Source organism: Rhinolophus sinicus, chromosome 6 (genome assembly GCF_057876585.1).
Source record: "Rhinolophus sinicus isolate RSI-liver-muscle chromosome 6, RSI-T2T, whole genome shotgun sequence".
Taxonomy (NCBI): domain Eukaryota; kingdom Metazoa; phylum Chordata; class Mammalia; order Chiroptera; family Rhinolophidae; genus Rhinolophus; species Rhinolophus sinicus.
In genome coordinates, this window is record NC_142506.1 from 32,812,512 (window position 1) to 32,834,670 (window position 22,159).

General features: G+C 39.7%; 1 protein-coding gene across 3 annotated transcripts in view; it reads left to right on the plus strand.

Annotated features, from left to right (window-relative positions):
* The first annotated feature begins 1,764 nt into the window (after window positions 1–1,764).
* NIPAL2 (NIPA like domain containing 2) overlaps window positions 1,765–22,159 on the plus strand; it is a 79,663-nt gene continuing 59,268 nt past the window's right edge. Inside the window, exons 1-2 of one of the 3 annotated variants that reach the window (XM_088799030.1) lie at window positions 1,927–2,250; window positions 3,819–3,890. Coding sequence is in view for 2 of the 3 variants with exons in the window: in XM_088799029.1 (XP_088655155.1) it covers window positions 2,116–2,250 (135 nt within the window). In the remaining variant the exon portion in view is untranslated. Of the gene's footprint in view, window positions 2,251–3,818; window positions 3,891–22,159 lie in introns of all 3 variants that reach the window. The other 2 variants (XM_088799029.1, XM_088799031.1) reach the window with 2 other exon arrangements.

Below are 22,159 nucleotides of genomic sequence, written 5' to 3' on the forward strand. Positions count from 1 at the left end.
TATTAGGGTGACATAAGTTAATAAAATTACATAGGTTTCCAGTATACATTTCTATAATACATCATCTGTATACTGCATTGTGTGTTCACCACCCAAAGTCAAACCTCCTCATTTCACCCCATTTATCGTTTTCTAAGTCCCCCCACAGCCTTTTCCCTCTGGTAACTACTAAACTGTTGTCTGTGTCTTTGTTTGTCTTCATTTGTTGCTTTCAGTTTTATATCCCACATGAGTGAAATCACATGGCTCTTGACTTTTTCCGTCTGACTTATTTTGCTTAGCATGATATTCTCGAGATCCATCCACATTGTCACAAATGGCAGTGTTGTATCTTTTCTTATGGCTGATTAATATTCCATTGTATATGTGCACCACGTCTTCTTTATCCAATTATCTATCGAAGGACACTCGGTGTTCCCATGTCTTGGCCACTGTGAATAGTGCTGCAATGAACATAGGGGTACATGTAGCTTTATAAATTAATGTTTTGAAAAATTTTAGGTAGTTACCTAGAAGAGGGATTGCTGGGTCATGTGGTAATTCTATTCTTCATTTTTCGAGGAATGTTTTCCATAGTGGCTGTGCCAATTTACATTCCCAGCAGGAGTGTATGAGGGTTCCTTTTTCTCCACAACCTCTTCAACACTTATTATTACTTGTCTGGTTGATAACAGCCCTTTTAACAACTATGAGGTGGTATCTAATTGTGGTTTTGATTTGTATTTCTCTAATAGCAATGAAAAAAATCCTTTTCCAATTGCAAATAAAATATCTAGGAATAAACTCAACAAAAGATGTGAAGGGCCTATACTGAAAACTACAAGATATTATTAAAATAGATTGAAGATACAAAGAAATGGAAAGATATTCTGGGATTGGAATAATCAATATATTAATAGTTAAAATGTCCATATTACTCAAAGCAATATACAGATTTAATGCAATCCCCATTAAAATACCAATGGCTTTTTTTTTTAAAGAAATAGAACCAAAAAAATCATCAGATTTGTATGGAATCACAAAAGACCCTGAATAGCAAAGCTATTCTGAGAAAAAAAGGACAAAGTCAGAGGTATTACACTCCCTGACTTCAAATTGTACTACAAAACAACAATAATCAAAACAGCATGGTATTGGCACAAAAACAGACACACAGACCAATGGAACAGAATTGAGGGCCCAGAAATAAATCCACAGATATATGGGCACATAATTTTCGATAAAGGAGTCAAAATCATACACTGGAGAAAAGCCAGCCTCTTCAGTAAATGGTGCTGGAAAGCCACATGCAAAAGAATGAAACAATCCTAAATTCTTATAGCAGTAGCTGGCAACTTTTCAGCAAATCCTTCTGGTTCCATCTGAAGACATTCCCATCCAGTCCCAAGCACACAGTCTGGGTCCTCTAGGAGATTCTTTCCTTCATTCCAAGAAGGATCTATCAAGTGCTGGCACTGTGATTTAAACTATACAATCTTTATTCTTGCGTTGCTTATAATATTTCCAGAACCTGTGACTTTTCCATATGCAAACCACTTTAAAAACACAAGTGAGAAAGAAACACTACATGTGCTAGATAGCTGAAATTGCCAGGTACAGACTGGCGAAGGTATCTGCTTTGGGATAGTCTATGCCTCCTTTCACTCCCATTCACTTCAGCAAATATTGACTGAGAGGTGCGGGAAGGGCTGGGAGGGCATTTAGCTATGACTTTATTGTCTCCCTGACAGGTGCAGATGACCTGCCCTCCACACCTCCCCCCTCACAGTCTGACCAGCTAGGACGCTGTGCACCAAGGCCTGGCGGCCAGGAGGGTGCAGAGCCAGCGAGCCAGGCGATGGGGGAGGGGGGGCGAGGGGTCAGACTGCAGCGATACCCCCCACACCCCTACCCCCAGCACCTGGCGCAGGAGGAGAGAGGCGGCGCACCTGGGGCGAAGGGGGGCGGGAGCCAGGTGGCCAAGGCGCGCCCGCCTTGCCCCCACACCCCACACCGAGCAGGAAGTGGCTGCGGCCCGCCCTGGCGCGGCCTCGGCTGGGCGCGCCTCCTCCGCGGAGCCTCGCGGAGCAGCCAGGCCAGGAGGCGTTCGAGCCGGAGCGCCCGGAACGAGACCTAATGGCGGCGCTGGCGCTCAGGGGCCCCGGGGACGCCGCCTCGGCCGCCCTGGATGAGCTGTCCCGCAACTTCACGTATGGGGCTCTGGGCGCCGGCAACGGCTCCCTGTCGGGCGCGTGGTACCGCAGGAACCAGGTAAGGGCCGTCCGCCCCGCCGCCCGGTGGGGACAGGCGCGGGGCCGCGGCGCCTCCTGCTCCTCGGCCGCCCTCCTGCCAAGTGTCAGAAAGACGCCGGGCGGTCCAAGTGGGACGAACTGACTTGATGTTTGCACACATGGGCTTAACTACCCATCATTTGGGAGAGCGGGGGGGTACCCCCAGGCTTCCTCTCATGGACATCAGTCCCTGGGAGTGTGTCGCACAGGTCTGCGGTTCTGACCTCTGCGGGGTCACTCCTGGGCCTCTTGGTCCCGAACAATTCCGCCTTTCCAGCCTGAATCCTCCCTTTTCTCCTGGAAGGATTCTAGGAATGTGGGTGAATCTCCTCCACCCATATTCCCCTCAGGATCATTTCACAGTTAAAAAAGAAAAAGTGCCACCCCCTTCTCAGCAAAAGGGAGCTCATTAAGGGCAACGAAATGTCATTTCGGCGCAGATGCTCTGTGTGTGTGTGTGTGTGTGTGTGTGTGTGTGTGTGTGTGTGTGTCCGTCTGTGCCCAATGTCTCAGTACAGCTGTTCATTTCCGTACACTTGCATGATTCCTTTCTCACCAGCCCCTTGGGAAAACATTGTCAGCCTAAGAACGTCAGTTTACGCTGGGAATATATATATATTTAACAGCATCAAAGGGGATTGGAGCTGCCCATTTATTTTTGGCTTGGTTTAAGATCAGAAAAAGAGCTCTGGCGAGGGCTTCCTCTAGCCGCATTTATATTCTTCCAAGTGAGGACCAGTGATCTTGAGATGGTGGATTCCAGGCTTCCTCCTGTGTTCATAAGTGCGTTACTTTGTTCTCATTCTTTATCACATCCTTGGGTCTTTTTGTTTTACAACAGTATAATCATAAAGTATGTGTTGCTGTTGGTCTAAAGTGGACTTTTAAACCAAAAATCAAAGGTCTAGAATCCTTTTATGCTTGAAAAGTTTTTCAGTGTCAGTTTCTGAAATGTTAAAATTTTGTTTTCAAAAATTTAACACAGAAAATAACTTGCATAAAGACAAAGTAAGCATGTTCACCTTAGTTTTCAACACAGGGGAGAGCATTGCTTTAAGTCTTAACACAAGATACACTGAAATAGGAAAAATAGGGGGGGGGGGCACAGAGCCTTTTGCTTATTGTATATAACCTATTCCATTTCCCCTTCCTCCCACCCAGAGCAGTTATAAGGGGTAGAATTGCTTTTTAAGAGAAGTTCTTAGAGTATATGTTATATTATGCTTATGCTAGTATCTGTTATGAGCATGTTATAATGTGCTTATGCTAGAAGTACTCCTAATAAAAGTTCAAGAAAGAGTTTTTCTCTTTTGATAAAGAACTTAGAGTGTTAAGTAGGTGTGACCTCCCATGGCATCATCCAAAACAGTAGAAAACATTGTTTTCACAGTGGAAATCTGTCGTCATTAGTTTTCTTTAATGTTTCCTGGAATTCAAGATTGTCTTGGCTGTCTGACACCTAAATACAGATAATCATGTGACATAAATGAGGATTTAACTTTATGTTTGCAAGGCTTAACTTGCATTTGACAGTATATATTTATACAGGTTGTAAAGGGTGTATCCAGAATATGCTAATTGAAATTACTCAGCTGACATCAAAACGATGGCTAGTTTGAGGTAAGACCTTATTAACTTTTCCCATTATTGTGCAAATTTAGGCTATCTTCTAAGACCTTCGTATTTTCCCCTTTCAGTAATTGCATTTGTTTTTAAGCAAAAGTAAAATTTGATTTTTTTAATTCACTCATCAGTTTATTTAATGCTTCTAGTGCTGGCCAGGTCAATAAAAATAAAATGGAGTTTAATTCTTTTTGACACGAACTGAAAATAGAAGGCTGAAAATGGGGGTGGCTCCAAAAAAACAAAATGTGAGATAAAAGTTTAGGACTCTCACACTCAAAATTAGCCTTGATTGCTGGAAAGCCAGAGTTTAATCAGTTTTATCACAACTGAAATATTTGGACAGCGTCTGTTCACTGATAGCCATCTCTCTTTGTCTTTCCAAGTGATAACCAACAGATCTGATAAATTAACCTTACTCGTAGAAAAAGACCAACTTCCCTGAAACACTTTTATGTAATAGATGAATATTTAACAGTGGCCTCTTAGAATCAGTGTTGTCTAAGGCAAAGATGTGAGTGCTTCTAGAGGAGGAAACTCAAAACAAGTAGAAGGTAGTAAGTAGGGGAAAATGTAGTCATGGGGAAAATGTTTTGGGTGGCCAGGGAAGTGAGGCCTTTGCCCGTTTGTGTCACTCAGGATCCTGCCTATAAAAGTATAGATGCAATGGAGTTCTACAAAGATATTTTCTTTACATTTGATCCACAAGTTTTCAGTATAAAAGGATAATGTTTCTAATACAGTTATTTAGCTTCCTGCTGTCTGTAAAGCACTGTGAGAATATTTGACATACAGTAGTTCCCCTTTATCCTTGGGGGAGTATGTTCCAAGACCCCCAATGAATACCTCCAACTATAGATAGTACTGAACCGTCTTATGTACTGTTTTTGCCTATGCATACATGCCCATGATAAAGTTTAATTTTTAAATTAGGCACAGTAAGAGATTAACAATAACATAACAAAACTTTCTCTCTCAAAATATCTTATTGTAACCATTGCTTACTTGAAGGAAATGGCTTGGTGTCACTTGTTTCATGGGACCCCTTGCTGCAGTCTTCATATAGGCTCAATGCCTTCTGGTGCAACATGTTGCTGACAATCAGAACATGTTTTCTGTTCATGTCTTCCACTCACAAATGTAATGCCTTTTCCATTTTAACTAAGCACTTACCATGTGCTGTGTCTGTAACTTTTGCACTTTGAGGGGCGACAGCAAAATAGCACAAAGTTCTTTTTTCTTCTTCACATTTTCATGGATAGAAGATTCATTCTTACTGTAGATCTTAGCAACCTCAGCATACAATTTTTTTTTCCTTTCCTTAAGTCAAGAACTTTCACCATTTTGTTTAAAGGAAGCACTTTCCAGCTTCTCTTTGGCATATCCAAATTGTGCATCACTGCTCTTGCACTTTGGGGCCATTACTAAGTAAAATAGGGGTTACTTGAAAACAGGCACTGTGATACCATGGCAGTTGATCTGGTAACGGAAAGGGATACTAGGTAACTAACAGGTGGGTAGCATATACATAGATATGCTGGAGAAAAGGATGATTCATGTCCCAGGTGGGATGGAGCTGGACATGCAAGATTTCATCACGCTACTCTGAACAGCATGCAATTTAAAACTTATGAATTGTTGATTTCTGGAGTCTTAAAATGTATTTATTTATTTTGACATTTAGTATTATTTTAAATTAATTTTGGGTGTACAGCATAGTGGTTAAACATTTATATAATTTAAGAAGTGATCCCCCTAACTAGTCTAGTACCCACCTGGCAGTGTGCATTGTTATTACCATATTATTGATTATATTCTCTATGCTATATTTTACATCCCAATGACCATTTTGTATATGTGCTGCCGAAGCGAGCACCCCAATGACTATTTTGTATCTACCAATTTGTGCTTCCTAATCCTTTTTCACCTTTTTCACCTTGCCCCCAAACCCCCACCCATCTGTCACCTCGATAAATGTAATACCCATCTCACACCATACATAGTTATTACAATATTATTGACTATATTTAATATGCTACATAGGGTATCTACATCCCCATGACTGCTGTGTAACAACCAATTTGTACTTCTTAATCCTTTCCCCTTTCTTATGCCCAATACCCTTTCCATCTGGCAACCTTCAAAATGTTTTCTGTATCTATCAGTGTGTTTCTGTTTTGTTTCTTTCTTTTGTTCTTTAGATTCCACTTATAAGTAAAATCACATTGTATCTGTCTTTCTCTGTCTGACATACTCCACACAATACCCTCCAGGTCCATCTATGCTACTGCAGATGGCAACAACCCATTTCCTTCCATGGCCAAGCGCATTCCCTTCCATGGCTGAGCGTATTCCATTGTATATATGCACCACTTCCTCTTTATCCATTCATCTATCAATGGACACCCATGCTGCTTCCACATCTTGGCCATTGTAAACAATGCGGCAATGAACATATGGGTGCATATGTCCCCTCGCAGTAGCATTTGGGTTTCTTTGGATAAATACCCAGAAGTCGGATTAATGGGTCCTTCTTTATATGTTGTTGTAGCCTTTGTTTTAAAGTCTATTTTGTCTGGTGTAAGTATTGCTACTTCAGCTTTTGTTATTCTTGTTTTTTGTTTCCATTTTTATGAAATATCTTTTTCACATCCCTTTACTTTCTGTCTGCATGTGCCTTTTAATCTGAAGTGAGTCTCTTGTAGGCAGCATATGTAAGTGTCTTGTTTTCTTTTTCATTCAGCCACCCTATCTTTTCATTGGCATTTAATCCATTTACACTTAAACTAATTGTTGATAGATGTATAGTTATTGCCATTTTATTATTCATATATATATATATATATATATATATATATATATATATTTTATTTATTTTTTTTTTTAAACAACACTTTTATTGGGGAACACTGTGTACTTCCAGGCCTTTTTTCCAAATCAAGTTGTTGTCCTTTCAGTCTTAGTTGTGGAGGGTGCCGTTCCACTTCAAGTTGTTGTCCTTTCAGTCTTAGTTGTGGAGGGTGCAGCTCAGCTCCAGGTCCAGTTGCTATTTCTAGTTGTAGGGGGCACAGCCCACCATCCCTTGCGGGAGTCGAACCAGCAACTTGTGGTTGAGAGGTCGCACTCCAACCAACTGGGCCATCCGGGAGCTCAGTGTCAGCTCAGCTCAAGGTGCCGTGTTCAATTTTAGTTGCAGGGGGCGCTGCCCACCATCCCTTGCGGGACTCGAGGAGTTGAACCGGCAGCCTTGTGGTTGAGAGCCCACTGGCCCATGTGGGAATCTAACTGGCAGCCGTTGGAGTTAGGAGCATGGAGCTCTAACCGCCTGAGCCACTGGGCCGGCCCCTATTATTCATATTCTTGATCATCTTTGTTTTCTTCTTCTTAAAGAAGTCCTTCTAACATTTCTCGTAATACTGATTGGGTGGTGATGAACTCCTTTAGCTTTTCCTTGTCTGGGAAGTTCTTTATCTGTCCTTCAATTTTAAATGATAGCTTTGCTGGGTAGAGTAATCTTGGTTGTAGGTCCTTGGGTTTTATCACTTTTAATATTTCTTGCCAATACCTCCTGGCCTGCAAAGTGTCTGTTGAGAAATCAGCTGACAGTCTTATGGGAGCTCCCTTGTAGGGAACTAACTGCCTTTCTCTTGCTGCTTTTAAGATTCTCTCTTTGTCTTTAAGCTTTGACATTTTAATTATGATGTGTCTTGGTGTGGGCCTCTTTGGGTTCATCTTGTTTGGGATTCTGTGCTTCATAGGCTTGTATGTCTATTTCCTTCTCCAGGTTGGGGAAGTTTTCTGTCATCTCTTCAAATAGGTTTTCAATTCCTTGCGCACTCTCTCTCTCTCTCTCTCTCTCTCTCTCTCTCTCTCTTCTCCTTCTGGCACCCCCATGATGCAAATGTTGTTACACTTGATGTTGTCCCAGAAGCCCCTTAAACTATCCTCATAGTTTTGAATTCTTTTTTCTCTTGCTGTTCTGATTGGGTGTTTTCTGCTACCTTATCTTCTAAATCGCTGATTCAGTCCTCTGCTTCATCCACTCTACTGTTGATCCCCTCTAATACATTCTTTATTTCAGTTATTGTATTCTTTATTTCTGACTTTTTAAAAATGTTTTTGATCTCCATTTTTATGTTTCCTATCTCTTTATTAAAGTTCTCCCTGAGATCATTGAGCACCCTGATAACCAGTGTTTTGAACTCTGCAGCTGATAGATTGCTTGTGTCCATTTTGTATAGTTGTGTTCCTGGAGCTTTGGTCTGTCTTTTATTTGGGACATGTTTCTTTGTCTCCACATTTTGGCTGCCTCCCTGTGTTTGTTTCTATATATCAGATAGGGCTCCTATGGCTTCCAGTCTTAGTAGAGTAGCCTTACATAATAGGTGTGCTGTGGGACCCAGTCGTGCAGTTTCCCTGGACCCAGGTGCTCCAGGTGTGTCCCTGTGTGGGTTTTCTGTGCCCTCCTGTTGTAGTTAAGTCTTGGTTGCTGTTTGCACATCAGTGGAAGGGATTGATCCTCAGGCTGATAGGTTGTGAGGACTGGCTATGACTACAGTAGCGGAGCTGTGGTACAAGGGCTGATCCTACAGAGCAGGATTGGCTATAGCAGGCTCTAGTGCCTGCCCAGACTGTCCTTTGGGTGTGTTGTCCTTGGAGGCTGCTGGGTGATGCCCTGGCTTTGTCCGAAGCTGGCCACCAGGAGTGCCAGCCCTGAAACCTTCTGGGAGGGAACTTGTTACAGGCCATGTTTAGCCAAAGCCTGTGCTCTGCCCTGGCCACCTGTTATGAGCTACAAAGCAATCTGTGGATGGCCGCAGCATGCACTGGGCTTAGAGATGCCGCAAGAGGCCAATCTGCCAACCTGCCAATGAGGCTGGCTGTCGCGAGTGCCAGGCTTAGGGTTGCTCAGCCAGAGGTATGGGACACACCTAAGTCAAATTCTGCTCATTTGTGAGTTTTGTGAACCTTTGAGCGATTTTATGAAAGTCCACAGCATGAACTAAGACAAGTTGTTTGTATGGGAAAGCCACTGGAAGGGGCTTGGGTGTGTGAATGTTTTTTGGGTGGAGTCTCGGAATCACTAGGGTGGGGCCAACCAAAGGTGATAGCCAGTTTGATGGAGACTCAGATATGGTGTCTGCCTGCCTCTGCACGCAGAGAGGTTGGAGGGTTTAGCAAAGAAACCATGGCTTCTACCAACTCTTTGGTCAGAGAGAAAGCTGCCCCTCCAGCCCTCTCTCTGAAGCCAGACAATTCAGTTTCTCCTTGTATGTCCCTGGCACCTTTCAAGCCACTGCCCCAGTGCTGGAGCGCAGGGTGAGTGAGTCTGTCAGCAAGTAAGTCCGTGCACGGTTCCTTGAAGAGGAAAACCTGGGGCTGCTGCCACCCTTCATCTCACTCAGCCATAATCTCTGCTGGTTTTCACAACCAGAAGTTATGGAGACTTCATTCCCCAGCACTGGAACCTTGGGCTGGGGAAGGGCTGGGAAACCTCGCTCCTCCAGAGGGTACCTCTGCAGCCAAGATATCCCTCCTGATTTTCAATGGTGACATGCAGGTGTGGGACCAGCCTGTTCTGTGTGTCTGCTTCTCCTACCAGTCATGAGGGGGCTTCTTGATGTCCATAGTTGTAGGGCTTCAGTTCAACTAGGTTTCAGATGATTCTCAATGATGATTGTTCTATAGTTTAGTTGTAATTGATGTGGTCCTGAGAGGAGGTGAGCACAGCGTTTACCTACTCTGCCATCTTAGCGGAAATCCTCTGGAATTTTCCATTTAATATTTTCGGACTGTGGTTGATAATGAGTAATTGAAACCGTGAAAAGTGAACCCGTGGATAAAGAGGACTACTATAGTGTTCAGATCCAAACCCTTCCAGGAAAGTTATTAGGTGCTTGGGGAAATAAACTATACAGGTAACTCCCAAACAAGGCAGTCTGTGGTAGGTGTCATGTGAGTAATATAAAACCCAAAAATTCAGAGCAAGGTGGCTTTTAACAGGGGCCATGAGGGATGTTTTGTGGAGAGATGGTATTTGAGCCAGACACTTAAAGATGGATAGAGTTTCGCTGATGGGAGGGTAAGGGTGAAGGGTATTCCAAGAAATGGAAAAGTCTGGGGACCAAGGAGTAGCCTCTGTGGCCTGGGCATTTTTGTACCTAGAGTGGAAGTCAGTGGCCATTCTGGTTGCAGTAGAAGGTGGAGACTGATTGCAAGGTGGAATTATAGTTTGAGGTCTTAGACATAGTCATGGATTGCCTTGAAGGGCTAGTTAAGAAGTTTGGATTTTGTCTTGTAGACAGTGGGGAACCATTGAGGGGTTGTTGACCAGGGAGTGGGAGAATCAAAGCAAATTAAATAAAAGAAATTTAAATTAGGGTTAGCAGGATGCAGAGGCCTCAAACTGGCCAGCTGTGGACTAAATCCAACCCAGAGATACGTCTTGTTAGACCTGCAGAGAGGTTTAAAAAATGTTTAATGCATTGCCAACCTTTAAAAATGAGTAGATTATATATGAAGTTTCAAGTTTCCATGATCTATTTAAATATTAGAAGTTCTAGCAACACTTGGCCCTCTTCCCCACATGACAACAGTGAGCTGGAGTTCACAGTGTAGAACAGCTGTGCTCCCCACTTAAGCTGCTCTCTTTTCTCTTATCTTTTTTACCTACTGGCCCCTGTAGGCACTTAACTTGCAACCAGTGTTAGAGGCTGTTGTCTATTTTCTGCTGTTAACCAGCTAAGTGTACTGGGCAAGTCATTCTAGGCTTCAGTCTTTACCAGTAAAGTTAGAGTTGGAATAGAAGATCTTCAGACTGGTTGAATAAATAAATTAGAGGGAATGGAAAGGAAACAATAAATGTGGGAAATATTGTGAAGAAGGGGTGTTTTGTCACTGGTTCTTCAGTTTATGACATTGTCAAAAAGTTTATTCTGCATAGGGTGAAATGAAAATTCAGAATTTCTTATGTCCTTTATTTGAACTTTTGATTTTCAATGACTTGAATTTTGAAAGTTAACATATTTAAAGGAAAATTGATACAACTTGGCAGCAAAGAGGTGAAGCAAAGAAACTGACATTTGTTATGCATTTACTATGTGACACTTTATAGCTATTATCTCATTGGAGCCCTGAAACAATCTCGTAAGGTACATATTATCCTCACTGTTCATGTAAGGAAATTGTGTTAAATAACTTGCCCCCAAGTTCTTACAGCAAGTAGATTTAACTGCAAAGCTATTTTTTATTCCATGCCTGAAGCCCATTGCTTAGAAACTAAGGCTTGAAAAGAATGTGGTGGTAAGAGTAAATGTGAGGGGGGAAATGAACATGGCTTGTTTCACTGTTCTAAAGAAAAATCACATTGAGTTTTATATTGCCGTTTTATTGATTTTGCTTTCCTTCCATCTATCTCTTTTCTGCTGGTAGCTGCATCTGACTATCTCTTAAAGAAAGAAAAGTGCCGAAACTTCCAAATAGCCAAAGGGCCGAGTAGAGGTTGATGAACCTTTCCATTTCCTTCCCAAGAAAAATTTCTTTTTTGTTTTGTTTGTACTTACTGGGTTTCTTTGTTTATTTGTTTGTTTGTGGTTTTTTGGGTTTTTTATTTTGGTTTTTTTTTGCCTTATGTATATAGAACATGGCATCTTCCATTTACCAGATTTTCTATGAGATGTGTATATAAGGTTGCAAGAAGAAGGAAGGAAGAGAAAGATTACCTCAAAGCCAGTGTATAGCAAAACTTTTGTGAAAATGATAATAATAGTCCCATGGTCCCTGTTAGAGGAACAGTCTTAGTTCTCTTGTGAACTTGGCAGCCCAGGTGTTTGCATTCATGTCTACCTGGTATTTTCTTTAGGGCTTCATTCATACCAACTAGTTATAATACTTGCATTGATGCAATCAGCAAAATTCAGGCTGTGGGCAACTTTGCCAGTTTATAGGTTTACATGGCTCAGTTTCTTCAAAAATGATTTTTACTAGGAAAAAAAAAAAGGGAGAGAACCTGTAGATTAAAATAGACCTAAAATCCTATCAGAATAAAAAGACAACATTCAATTGCCATGTTTAGGGATGCACAGTTGGGTAATAAAACTATAAGGAAAAGCAAGGAAGTGATTGCCATAAAGTCAGGCCAGTGTTTCCTTGGGGAAAGGAGAGGTCGTGAAGGGATGGGGCAAAGGGAGGGCTTTGGGTGAACACCCAATTTCTGTTTCTTAATCTGGATGGTGTTATAAGGGTATTTACCTTATAATAATTCATTTTAGTAATTTATTCATCTATATCATTCTCCTTGCAGTTGTCTGTGTATATTATATTCTACAATTTAAAAATGTTTAAAAATAGTATTAGCATTGAACTTGCTGTTCAATTTGCATATTTTACCCAGGTAGTGTGGAAAATGGTATGCCATATTCATTTTATTTGCTTATGAGAATTAAACAATTCTTTTAAAAAGGTTGGTGATTGTTCATATTGGCTATTGAGAGCTTACCACGGAAGGGATGACATTCCCCTAAGCTATGTTTTTTGTTCTTGTATAATGCAGTGTTACAAACTCAGCCTCTTTACTAGATGTGTTGGCAAGTTTTTAATTTCTCTAAATCTTGGCTTTCTCTGTTGAAATAGTAATAATAATAACACTACAGACCCAATAACATACCCTATAACATAGCATTATAGGGTTGATGTAGGAATGACAGAAGGTATGTCAGATAGTTAGCAAATTGCCAGACACATAGAGCACTCAATAAATATTAGCAATTATTAGTATTACAGTCAACATGTACTATAGGAAATGTCATAAAACATATAGTATTTATAAATGTTAGTAATTATTGGACAGCTCATTACAAATGGAAATGAGATAAATTATGTCAGGCATTTGATGTAATGTTGCTTTCTTTAAAACCACTGATTTCTCTGTATCTAGTGCTTTCCTCACCCTCTTTGATGTTTGCCTCTCTTTCACTCTCCAAATGTATTCGCATTACAGAACACTTCCTAATTGCAGTAATTTTCTAATTGAAACACTTGTTATCTTGAAATACTGAGGCAAGGATTCTTCCCATGTCGTCGGCCACTTTCCAGATTTCTGGATTGGGAAGATGGGTGTGTAGTACTGGAAATAGCCGACAGAGGTGCTTTGTGGCAGTAGGGTGATCACGTCTCCAGACACTGACTGTAGTTTATTTTAACCCACCAGCAGGACCAGCAGTGGGCATGCTCATGCCATGTTAACATTAAGACTTTGGTGCCATTTATTTTAGCTTAGGTTTTTTTTTCCCCCTGAAAATACAATATTGCCCTATTGAGTTTACACCTTTTGTAACCCTCTTCCCTGTGTTCTGTCTGAGTTTACACCTTTTGTAACTCGCTTCCCTGTCTGACAGACTTACATTTGCCTCACCTTGTCACTTGCCTGGAACCTTGCTCAGTGCCAGCGTGGTTTCCTGTCATCTTTGGCACATACCAGGAGGTATGGCTCCTGATATGTTTAGTCATGAGCTCCACACCTCACCAAAGATTGTGTCTGTCCGACATGACTCCTCGGACACCCACCCTGGCCTTGACAGGTCATACTGATTTCTGCCTAAAATGAATGTCCTGCTGCCTACCTACAGCCTCAGCATGGGTTTCCTAATTTACCTTCCTGCACCTCTCAAAGTGTTTTCGTCTTTCAGTAACTTGGACCACTCGCATGACTTCTTTGGATTGCAATAGGAGTCCATCTTTCTTCTGGCTTTTGAACGTGGCTTTCCTACCAAGAATGCTTTGTAAGTTAAGAATCTTAATTTGCAAGTCACAGAAAGCCTAACATTAACTGGCTTAAATTATAAAAGAAATGAATCAGTTTGGCGATGATGTAAAAGGCCAGAACTCTACGTTCATCTAAACCTTGGTCCAGAGAATCAAACAACATGGTAAACACTGTTTCTCCTTCTCCTCTGCAACTTTTGTTCCTCAGGGTTGTTGATTCCACTTTTAGGAGGCTCACCTCTCTAGCCTACAATTTTAGAAGGGAAAGCTTGACTTTTTCAACCAACGAAAATACATGTGCTTTAGTCTGACTGGGCAAGGGTAGGTCCACATCCTTTCCTGTACCAGTCACCAAGGCTAGAGTTACTGGGCTTTGTGTCCCAGAAGAAATTGGGAAGGGCTGGATGAAAGAGGGGTCCTGTAACCAAGAGAAAGGGATACTGTGTGGTCCTAAAGCAATGCCCACCAGAGTCCTCCTGTGGATTATACTGTCCCCTTGGGCATTCTCAGGCTAACACACCGCCCATCTCATCTAGGCCCTTCCCTTTCTGTATCCTGTATCATATGAGCAGCCCCTGAAAAGTAGTCCCCTGTTTAGCCTGCCTTGCCTTTGTGGGTGGGACTCCTTAGAAGCTTAGATTATAGGCTCAAGTTCTGAAATATTTTTACTAACATCATCTCTAAACAATGACTTATTTTTTAATTTTAGACTTGTCTACCCCCTACCTCTCCAAAAAAGAATCTGGAAAGACTTCTTGTCTTTCCTACTGATGGAAAAGTCAAAGGGAATCAGCTAGCAAAGGCGGTGTCCCTTGCTTAGTCCCTATCTTGCCTCTACCTGCTTAGCAATTTTTTACTATCAACAACCACCTCTTTAGTAGGTAGGAATCTCATAAAAGTTTAGTGAATTTAGGTGAAATACATATGGCATGTGAGTATAATGCTATAACAGAGTCCTAGAAGCCACATTAGCATTGCCAATATCTCATTCAAGGTCAAGGTGAATCCTGTGAATTCTGGGGGTGGGGAGGTCTTTGTTTCTTCTTCGGGCTCTGGACTTGCAGAGCTGTGATTGTTCAGAGCTGTTTGGGAGATAGCTGTACTGTGTTCCTTCTTGTCACAGCCCACATTAAGTTTGATTAGCTAATCGATAATGAGGGTCTGAAATGTAACCATCGTTCCACTCGATAAAAATCATAAGCAGAAATCCCTCCTCAACAGAGCAGTATTGGGCAGTAATATCAAAGAAATCAGAAAACATAGCCTGAATACTCAAAATGTAGCTCTATATGTGTGACATACATAATACATATGAAAGAGAGAAAAAGAAATAGAGACAGGCAGACAGACAGAAGGCTTTAGAAATACTTGAAAAGCATCATTTGAAGGACTGGTGTAAAGCTACCCTATCTTATACTCTCAATGGACTGTTTACGTTAAGCTTCAGGACTAACAAACATTGTATAGTTATGTAATTGTAAATAAGAGAGCCAAAGCAGAAGAGGAAATATTGTAATGTACCTTTGAATATGGCTGCCTGACTCACAACAGTGGAGAAATGGGTGGTTCTTTGTGAGCAAGGTACAAGCAGACCTCATGTTGCCAGCAGCTGCTACAGCCATAAAATAGAGAATAATTATGTTACATGTAGAGCATTTTATTAGTCTTATGAACTATACTTGCAGACCCAAATCACATCACCATTGATGAGTCCTCTGGGTGTCACCTGAGGGTTGACCAAGAGGTGTGTTGAGACATGTCTGCTGGACCAGTGGGATGTGAGAATTTTGCCAGGAATGGGAGGCTTTGGGATAGGAGATATTATGTTGGCTTTGAGGACTGGCCTTTTAGAGGCAATGGAGTGTCCAAGTCAAATGCCCAAGAGGTGTAGAAAACTTGAATCTGAATCCTGCCTTGATGTCAGGTCTGGTCTGTTCTCTTCTGGTCTGGTGGGTCACAAGGGCCACAGGAGTCTCTGGCCTGTCAGTGAGTGACAGTATCATGATTTCTCCCATCCCCTTATTGAGGCAGAAACTCATCCAATGGCTGGGGCTTGATATACACAATAGAGTTCAGCCTCCAGGGGATGGAGCTGGCAAAATATAGCCAGAGTTTAAGGCAGGCATTGCTCTCAAAAAGGAATGTGTACTCTGGAAACCCAGGTAGGTGTGGGGGAGACTTGTAACTAAGCACGTTAGGCTAGCGCTGCAAACAGCAGCCTGCAATCTGCTTCTTTGGAAACAGGATTACAGATTTTTATAATTATTATAATGAATATGTTCTTGCAAAATTTGAGAGTCATGGAAACTTATATTGATCTGGATGCAAACACTCACATTCTTTGTGGTCAACATGTCTGTCCTTGTTTGAAAGATTCCCTTTCCAATGTTATATGGGGTTGATTTGTTTTGTAGTAGAACCAAATTTAAGACTTCCTTAACTGTTATCTCACCTTTTGTGACTATTGTTGCTGTCCTTTTAACAAACTGTTAAAAGCCCCCAAAGGATGTGTTATTAAATGTATTAAACTATTTTCCATCAATTTGTTCTGTTGAAACGTAAATTTCTCAAGAGCAAAAAACATGGTGGCTTCTTAAGTAAACTCGGTAAGGCTTATTCTCAATGGAGTTCAGTTTTTAAAAATAATGAATGTACGATTATGTAAGGAAGTGTGTTCCCAAGTAAAAGACAAAATGTAGTAGTTCTTAATTGTATGGGAAGGCAATATGTTGGGCTTTTCTGCCTAGGTTTTAAAGTTGATTAAAAGTTGGCATGGAACAGCTTGTAGAATAGCAATGATATACTGTGTTACGTAACCCTGACCTTTTCTGCTGGCTTTAAATCACCAGATTTGGATCTAGTGTCATGAGACTTTCTCATAAGAAAGACAATAACCTTACAGCATACAATAACCAAGATAAAATATTTTAAAATTTGTTCCTGATTGATTTTTTTCTTTCATCTTTTCACATATGGGATTATAGTTTTACCTTAGTGTTGCAGACAACTCAATTATTATATACAAGGGCAAAGGAGATTAGTGGTAAGAATAGTCCAACCCATTTAGCAGTCTGGAAAGCATTGCATATTTCAAGTTGTCTCCAACATTTACTGTAATGAATATAAATATTGTTTCTTTAAGCCCTGTTGTAATTAACTCTCCTCACATCTCTGAAGTCCTGAGGTAGTCTCCTAATAGTCTTCCTCTTACCTGGTCTTGCTCCCTGCCAGTCCATCCTCCATACTATAGCTGGTATGAGTCTTCTGAAAGTCAAATCTGGACCTATCTTCCTCTACTTTAGAGCCCTTCATGTCATAGTACCACCTACAGATCATGGCACTGCCAGCCTCTCTAGTCCAGCTATTCCTGCATCTTCTGCTTCAAGGCCCTTCAGGGCACCTTTTTTACTGATGATATAATTAAGTTAAAGGTCTTGAGATAGGGAAATTAGCCTGGATTATCTGGATGGACCCTAAATGCCATCACATGTATCTTTATATACAGTTTTTGTACTCCAAATTCACTCTTTTGCAAATCAGTCATCCTTTTGCAAATCAAATTCATCCTTTGCAGATCAAATTTTTCCACAAAAATGTTTTCTTAATCTTTGTGATAAAAATAAATCCAATGTTAAGTTATTGTTAAAATTAAACATTTTATTGCATGTATTTAATAAGAAACATAAAATACTTATTTAACATCAGAAACACTTATTTACTTCTAGCTTCGTGTATCACGGTTCTCCTGCTGCTGCTCATGTTAATTTCATATACATATTCATAAAATAATTATGACAATCTGTAGGACTAATAGTTGCAATGGAATGATTAGTAACGTCTACTAAACGTTCATGGTTTTATAGATCAGCCAAAATATTTCTCGTGCAAAACTTAATTTTTGAAAAACGAAGGTGCAATCGAAAGTTAATACACCAGCTCATGTGACTGTACCAATGGTTAGAGGACAAAATGTTTCTCTAATTGCAGCAGTGAACATTCAGGGAATGGTGTGGCATGAAATAATTTCACATTTCACAGTTACTTCAAATATTTTTTGTGAATTTCTTCAGAGATTATTGCTGAAATTGGATGAAGATAATATGGAGTAAGTGTGGACAATGTAAGCCTCCACAAAACCCAGGAAGAATGTGATCTTGTTGGTCAGACGAGACATACTTTATTATTTCTGCCACCATACTCTCCAATGATGAACACCATTGAAGAAGTTTTTCAAAAATTAAGTTCTATGCAAGAAATGTCTCGGCTGATCCATCAAACCATGAACATTTAGTAGATGTTATTAATTATTCCATTGCAACTATTATTCCTACAGATTGTCATAATTATTTTATGAATATGTATATGAAATTAACATGAGCAGCAGCAGGAGAACCATGATAAACGAAGCTAGAAGTAAATAAGTATTTCTGATATTAAGTAAGTATTTTATGTTTATTATTAAATACATGCAATAAAATGTTTAATTTTAACAATAACTTAATATTGGATTTATTTTTATCACAGAGATTAAGAAAACATTTTTGTGGAAAAATTTGATCTGCAAAAGAATGAATTTGATTTGCAAAAAGGTGAATTTGATTTGCAAAAGGGTGAATTTGGAGTGCAAAGCCGGTAAGTGGGAGGCACAAGGAGATTACACATAGAAGAGGAGAATGCAGTGTGGCCACCATGGAGACAGGGATTAATTGGAGTGATATACCATAAACGAAGGATGGGCCAGCAGCTACCAGAAATTGGGAGAGGCAAGAAATGGATCCTCCGCTAGAACCTCCAGAGGTAGTGCCGCCCTGCCATCTTGATTTTAGCCCAATGAAATTGATTTGGAGCGTCTGGCCTCTAGAACTGTGAGAAAATAAATTTCTCTTGTTTTAAGCCACCAAGTCTGTGGTAACTTGTTAATAGTAGCCACAGGAAACTAATAATACTCTCCAAAGTAGGCAGATTTGCACTCTCTATCTCTTCTGTAGAGCATACCTCTACTATAGATTTAACAGATAGTAGTTGCTTTTTCTATTTCTTCTGAGCTTCTAGAGGGTAATTTGCATGCTCAATTCCTGACATCAGACCTAATGTTTAACAGTTCCTAAATAAATATGAAATGGATTCATGACTCAATGCATAGTATGTGATGTTAGCTTCCTCAAGTTGTCTGTCTCCCATATCTACCATCTTCTCTATGATCAATTTCAGGTCCTTTCCTCCATATTGTGAGTTTCTCCTAAGCAATGTCTGCATGTGGTTTTAAGGTGTGCAATGGTTTTATTTTTCTCTTTAATCTTTTCTTGGTTCAACCAGCTTTTTTAAATTTCTTGCTTTTATTTCTTTTCTTGTTATCATTTCTTCTTTTAACTCTTTTTAAATGAATCCATATTCTCTTTAATTTCATTGAGTCTGTAAAGCACTTTTTTTTTCACTTCTTACTTTGAAAATTTTCCAACCTATAGAAAATTAAGTAGTACAATAAACATCATATGTCCTTTACCTAGAGAGTCACCAATTGTGAATATTGTGAAACATTGTGTCTACCTGTTTATTAGGTGCAAATGCAAATCAACCCCAGTTCATTCCTAAGAGTTTCCTGTGAGATGGGATTAAATGAATGCCTATTTCTCAGGCATATATCCCCTTTCAGGTTCAGGCTCTTAAGGTCATTCCTGCAGTGGTTAGATGACCTAAAGCACTCAACCTGCAGTCTTTCTGGTACTAGAACTAGATCTCTCATTTCCTTGTTCAGACGTATTTTACTGCCTGGAACAGGAGATAGCATTATTCCAAGTGGGAGTTGAATAAGGCTATTACAGTATTCAAAACTAGCTCTGAATCTATGGTTCTTTTGAACCATGTACTAGCTCCATTGGGGTCTGATTCTGAATTTATATTTTGAAGGCAGAGCCAGGAATATGGTTGAGTTCAAAGCCAGAACTGCGACAGACTGTTAGCAATTCCATACACCCCTGTTATCGTATCCCATCTCCATTTGGCCAAACTGTCCCACCCATGGATTATAGCTCAGTAACTTTTTGCAAAATTCTAAAGAACATTCTGGCACAAAAAAGTAGGATAGAAGATTGTTATTCCAAATAAAACAAAAACATCCTTAATATATATCAGTGCTGATATTTTCAACCTCATTCTAGATAAGTTGTTTGCTGTGTGTCCCACCATCTGTTTGCCAAGATATCCTGGAAAAGCCAGAAATTAAGCTACAGTGGTGACAAAAGTGAGCACTGCAAAAATTAAGGGCATCTGTCTGTGTCTCTGGCTTGTACTTCTAGCTGCTTGATTAAGCTGTGGAGCAACCTCTCCTTCTATTATCTTTGCATTATTTTATTTTCACCAAGGAAAAGAAACAGATTCTGCTAATTTTAAAACCGCAGTAAATTGACATTGACTAGCCAGAAGGTTACTTATTGCAATCTATGGAAAATAGTGATTCAGAGATGAGCTGGATGTCTTGGGGCCAAAATTTGCCTCCTATCTAACTGTGTGACTTCACACAAGTCACTTTCCTTCTTTGGCCCTCTGCTATTTTTCCAGACCAGTCTCCCCATCAGTAAGGAGGGTTTGAAGGGAAGAGAGGAGCTCCAAGCTTCCACGAATTCTAAAATGCTAGAAAACAGATAACACTCTGAATAAAAGTAATAATGTAAACTAGACATCTTTAACCTAATTTAAATGGCAAGTTTATAAGGGCATGCTCACTGTATGCAAATGGTACTTCTGACTGCAGATGAGGATTCTGTAGTCATTAAAGCACACTTACCAGAGCCTCTAATTGGAAACAGCACTTGGTAGTGGTTTCCTCGAGTTACTATATGTCCTTGAAGATAATTAAACAACCTTTTAGAAACACTGCAAATTTGAAGCTTCCCTCCCCAACAGTTAGGGGCATTAATGAGGATTTGCTGTATCACTACTATTTACAAGTATGTGTTAAAAGAATTTAATGGGCATGCAATTAATCTTGAATAATTAGGTAAATTTTCAGAAAAATAAAAATAAAATACACCAGTTTATACTGAATGTTATCAGGAAAATATTTCTTGTACCTGTTTTATATCTGTATATTTCTTGCTCTTTTAGAATAATATGAATTAACTAGATTTTAACGGTCAGCAGGCAGCTTTTAATTGCACTAGAAGACACTCTTAATTGTTAAAATCTGAATTCTGGGACAAGCTTGTGCTCTCATAAAAATGAGTGTTTGGCGAATAAGACAAACAAACAAAAACTTATAGACACAGACAACAGTTTAGTGGTTACCAGAGGGTAAGGGGGGAGGAGGGTAGTAGAAGAGGGTAAAGAGGGTCAAATATTTGGTGATGGAAGGAAAACTAACTCTGAGTGGTGAACAAACAATGCAATATATAGATGATGTATTATAGAAATGTACACTTGAAACCTATATAATTTTACTAACTCCAGTAAATTTAATAAAGATCAAAAATGAGTGTTTGATGTATTCAAACTCCAATTTACTATAAAATACTCCCTTGAGAAATTCGTAGGGCCAAAGGTCAAAATTTACTCTTTCTAGACAATCTGGTAGTAGTAGTTCAGTTCAAATAGTATTTAATAAATAATTTCTTTGTGCCAGATCCTATACTAGTCATTAGGGTTAAAAAGATGAGTTGATGAGTAAATCGCATCTCTGCCCTCAAGGAACATATGTATGGTGTAGAGGAGAAATGAACTTATAAAAAGTAATTACAGTACAGTATAATATATGTACTGATACAAATGTATAAAGACTCAAGTCAGAGGACGGAGGTCAGAAAAGCTAAGCTAGAAGATAGATATGAAGAAATTATTTATAATTCAGTAAAAAGAGATAAACAGTCAGAATATATGAGTTAATTTAGGCCAAAAGGAGGATAGAATTAAAAAGTCTAACATACTCATAAGAGGAATTCCATATGGAGAGAATAGAGAGAATAAAAGAGAGATGATAGTCAAAGAGATAATAGTTGAGAATTTAAAATTGATGAAAGACACGAATCCTCAAATTGAAGCATATGTCCCAGCAAAAAGTAATTCACATATAGAAAAACTGTGGTGAAACTGCTGAAAACCAATGACAAAGAAAATCTTGAAAGCATCCTGAGAAAAATGACAGATTACCTACAAAGGAGCAAAAATTAGATCGACAATCTACTTCTCAGCAACAATAAGGGCCAGAAAACGTGGAATAATACCATCAAATTTCTGAATGACATAACTCTCAGCCTGTATTTATATACTCAAGATGAAAGATGACATGAAGATGTTTGCAGAATAACAGAAAATTTCAAATCAAAGGATTTCATTAAAAGAGTTACTAAAGTTTTCTTCAGGAAGGACACTGAACCCAGAATTAAAATTAAGATACAAGAACTTAATATTCCAAAAGTAGTATAATCTAAATGTTCATCAACCGATTAATACATAAATAAAATGTGGTATATCAGTAAATGTTATATAGCCATAAAAAGGAATGATAATGA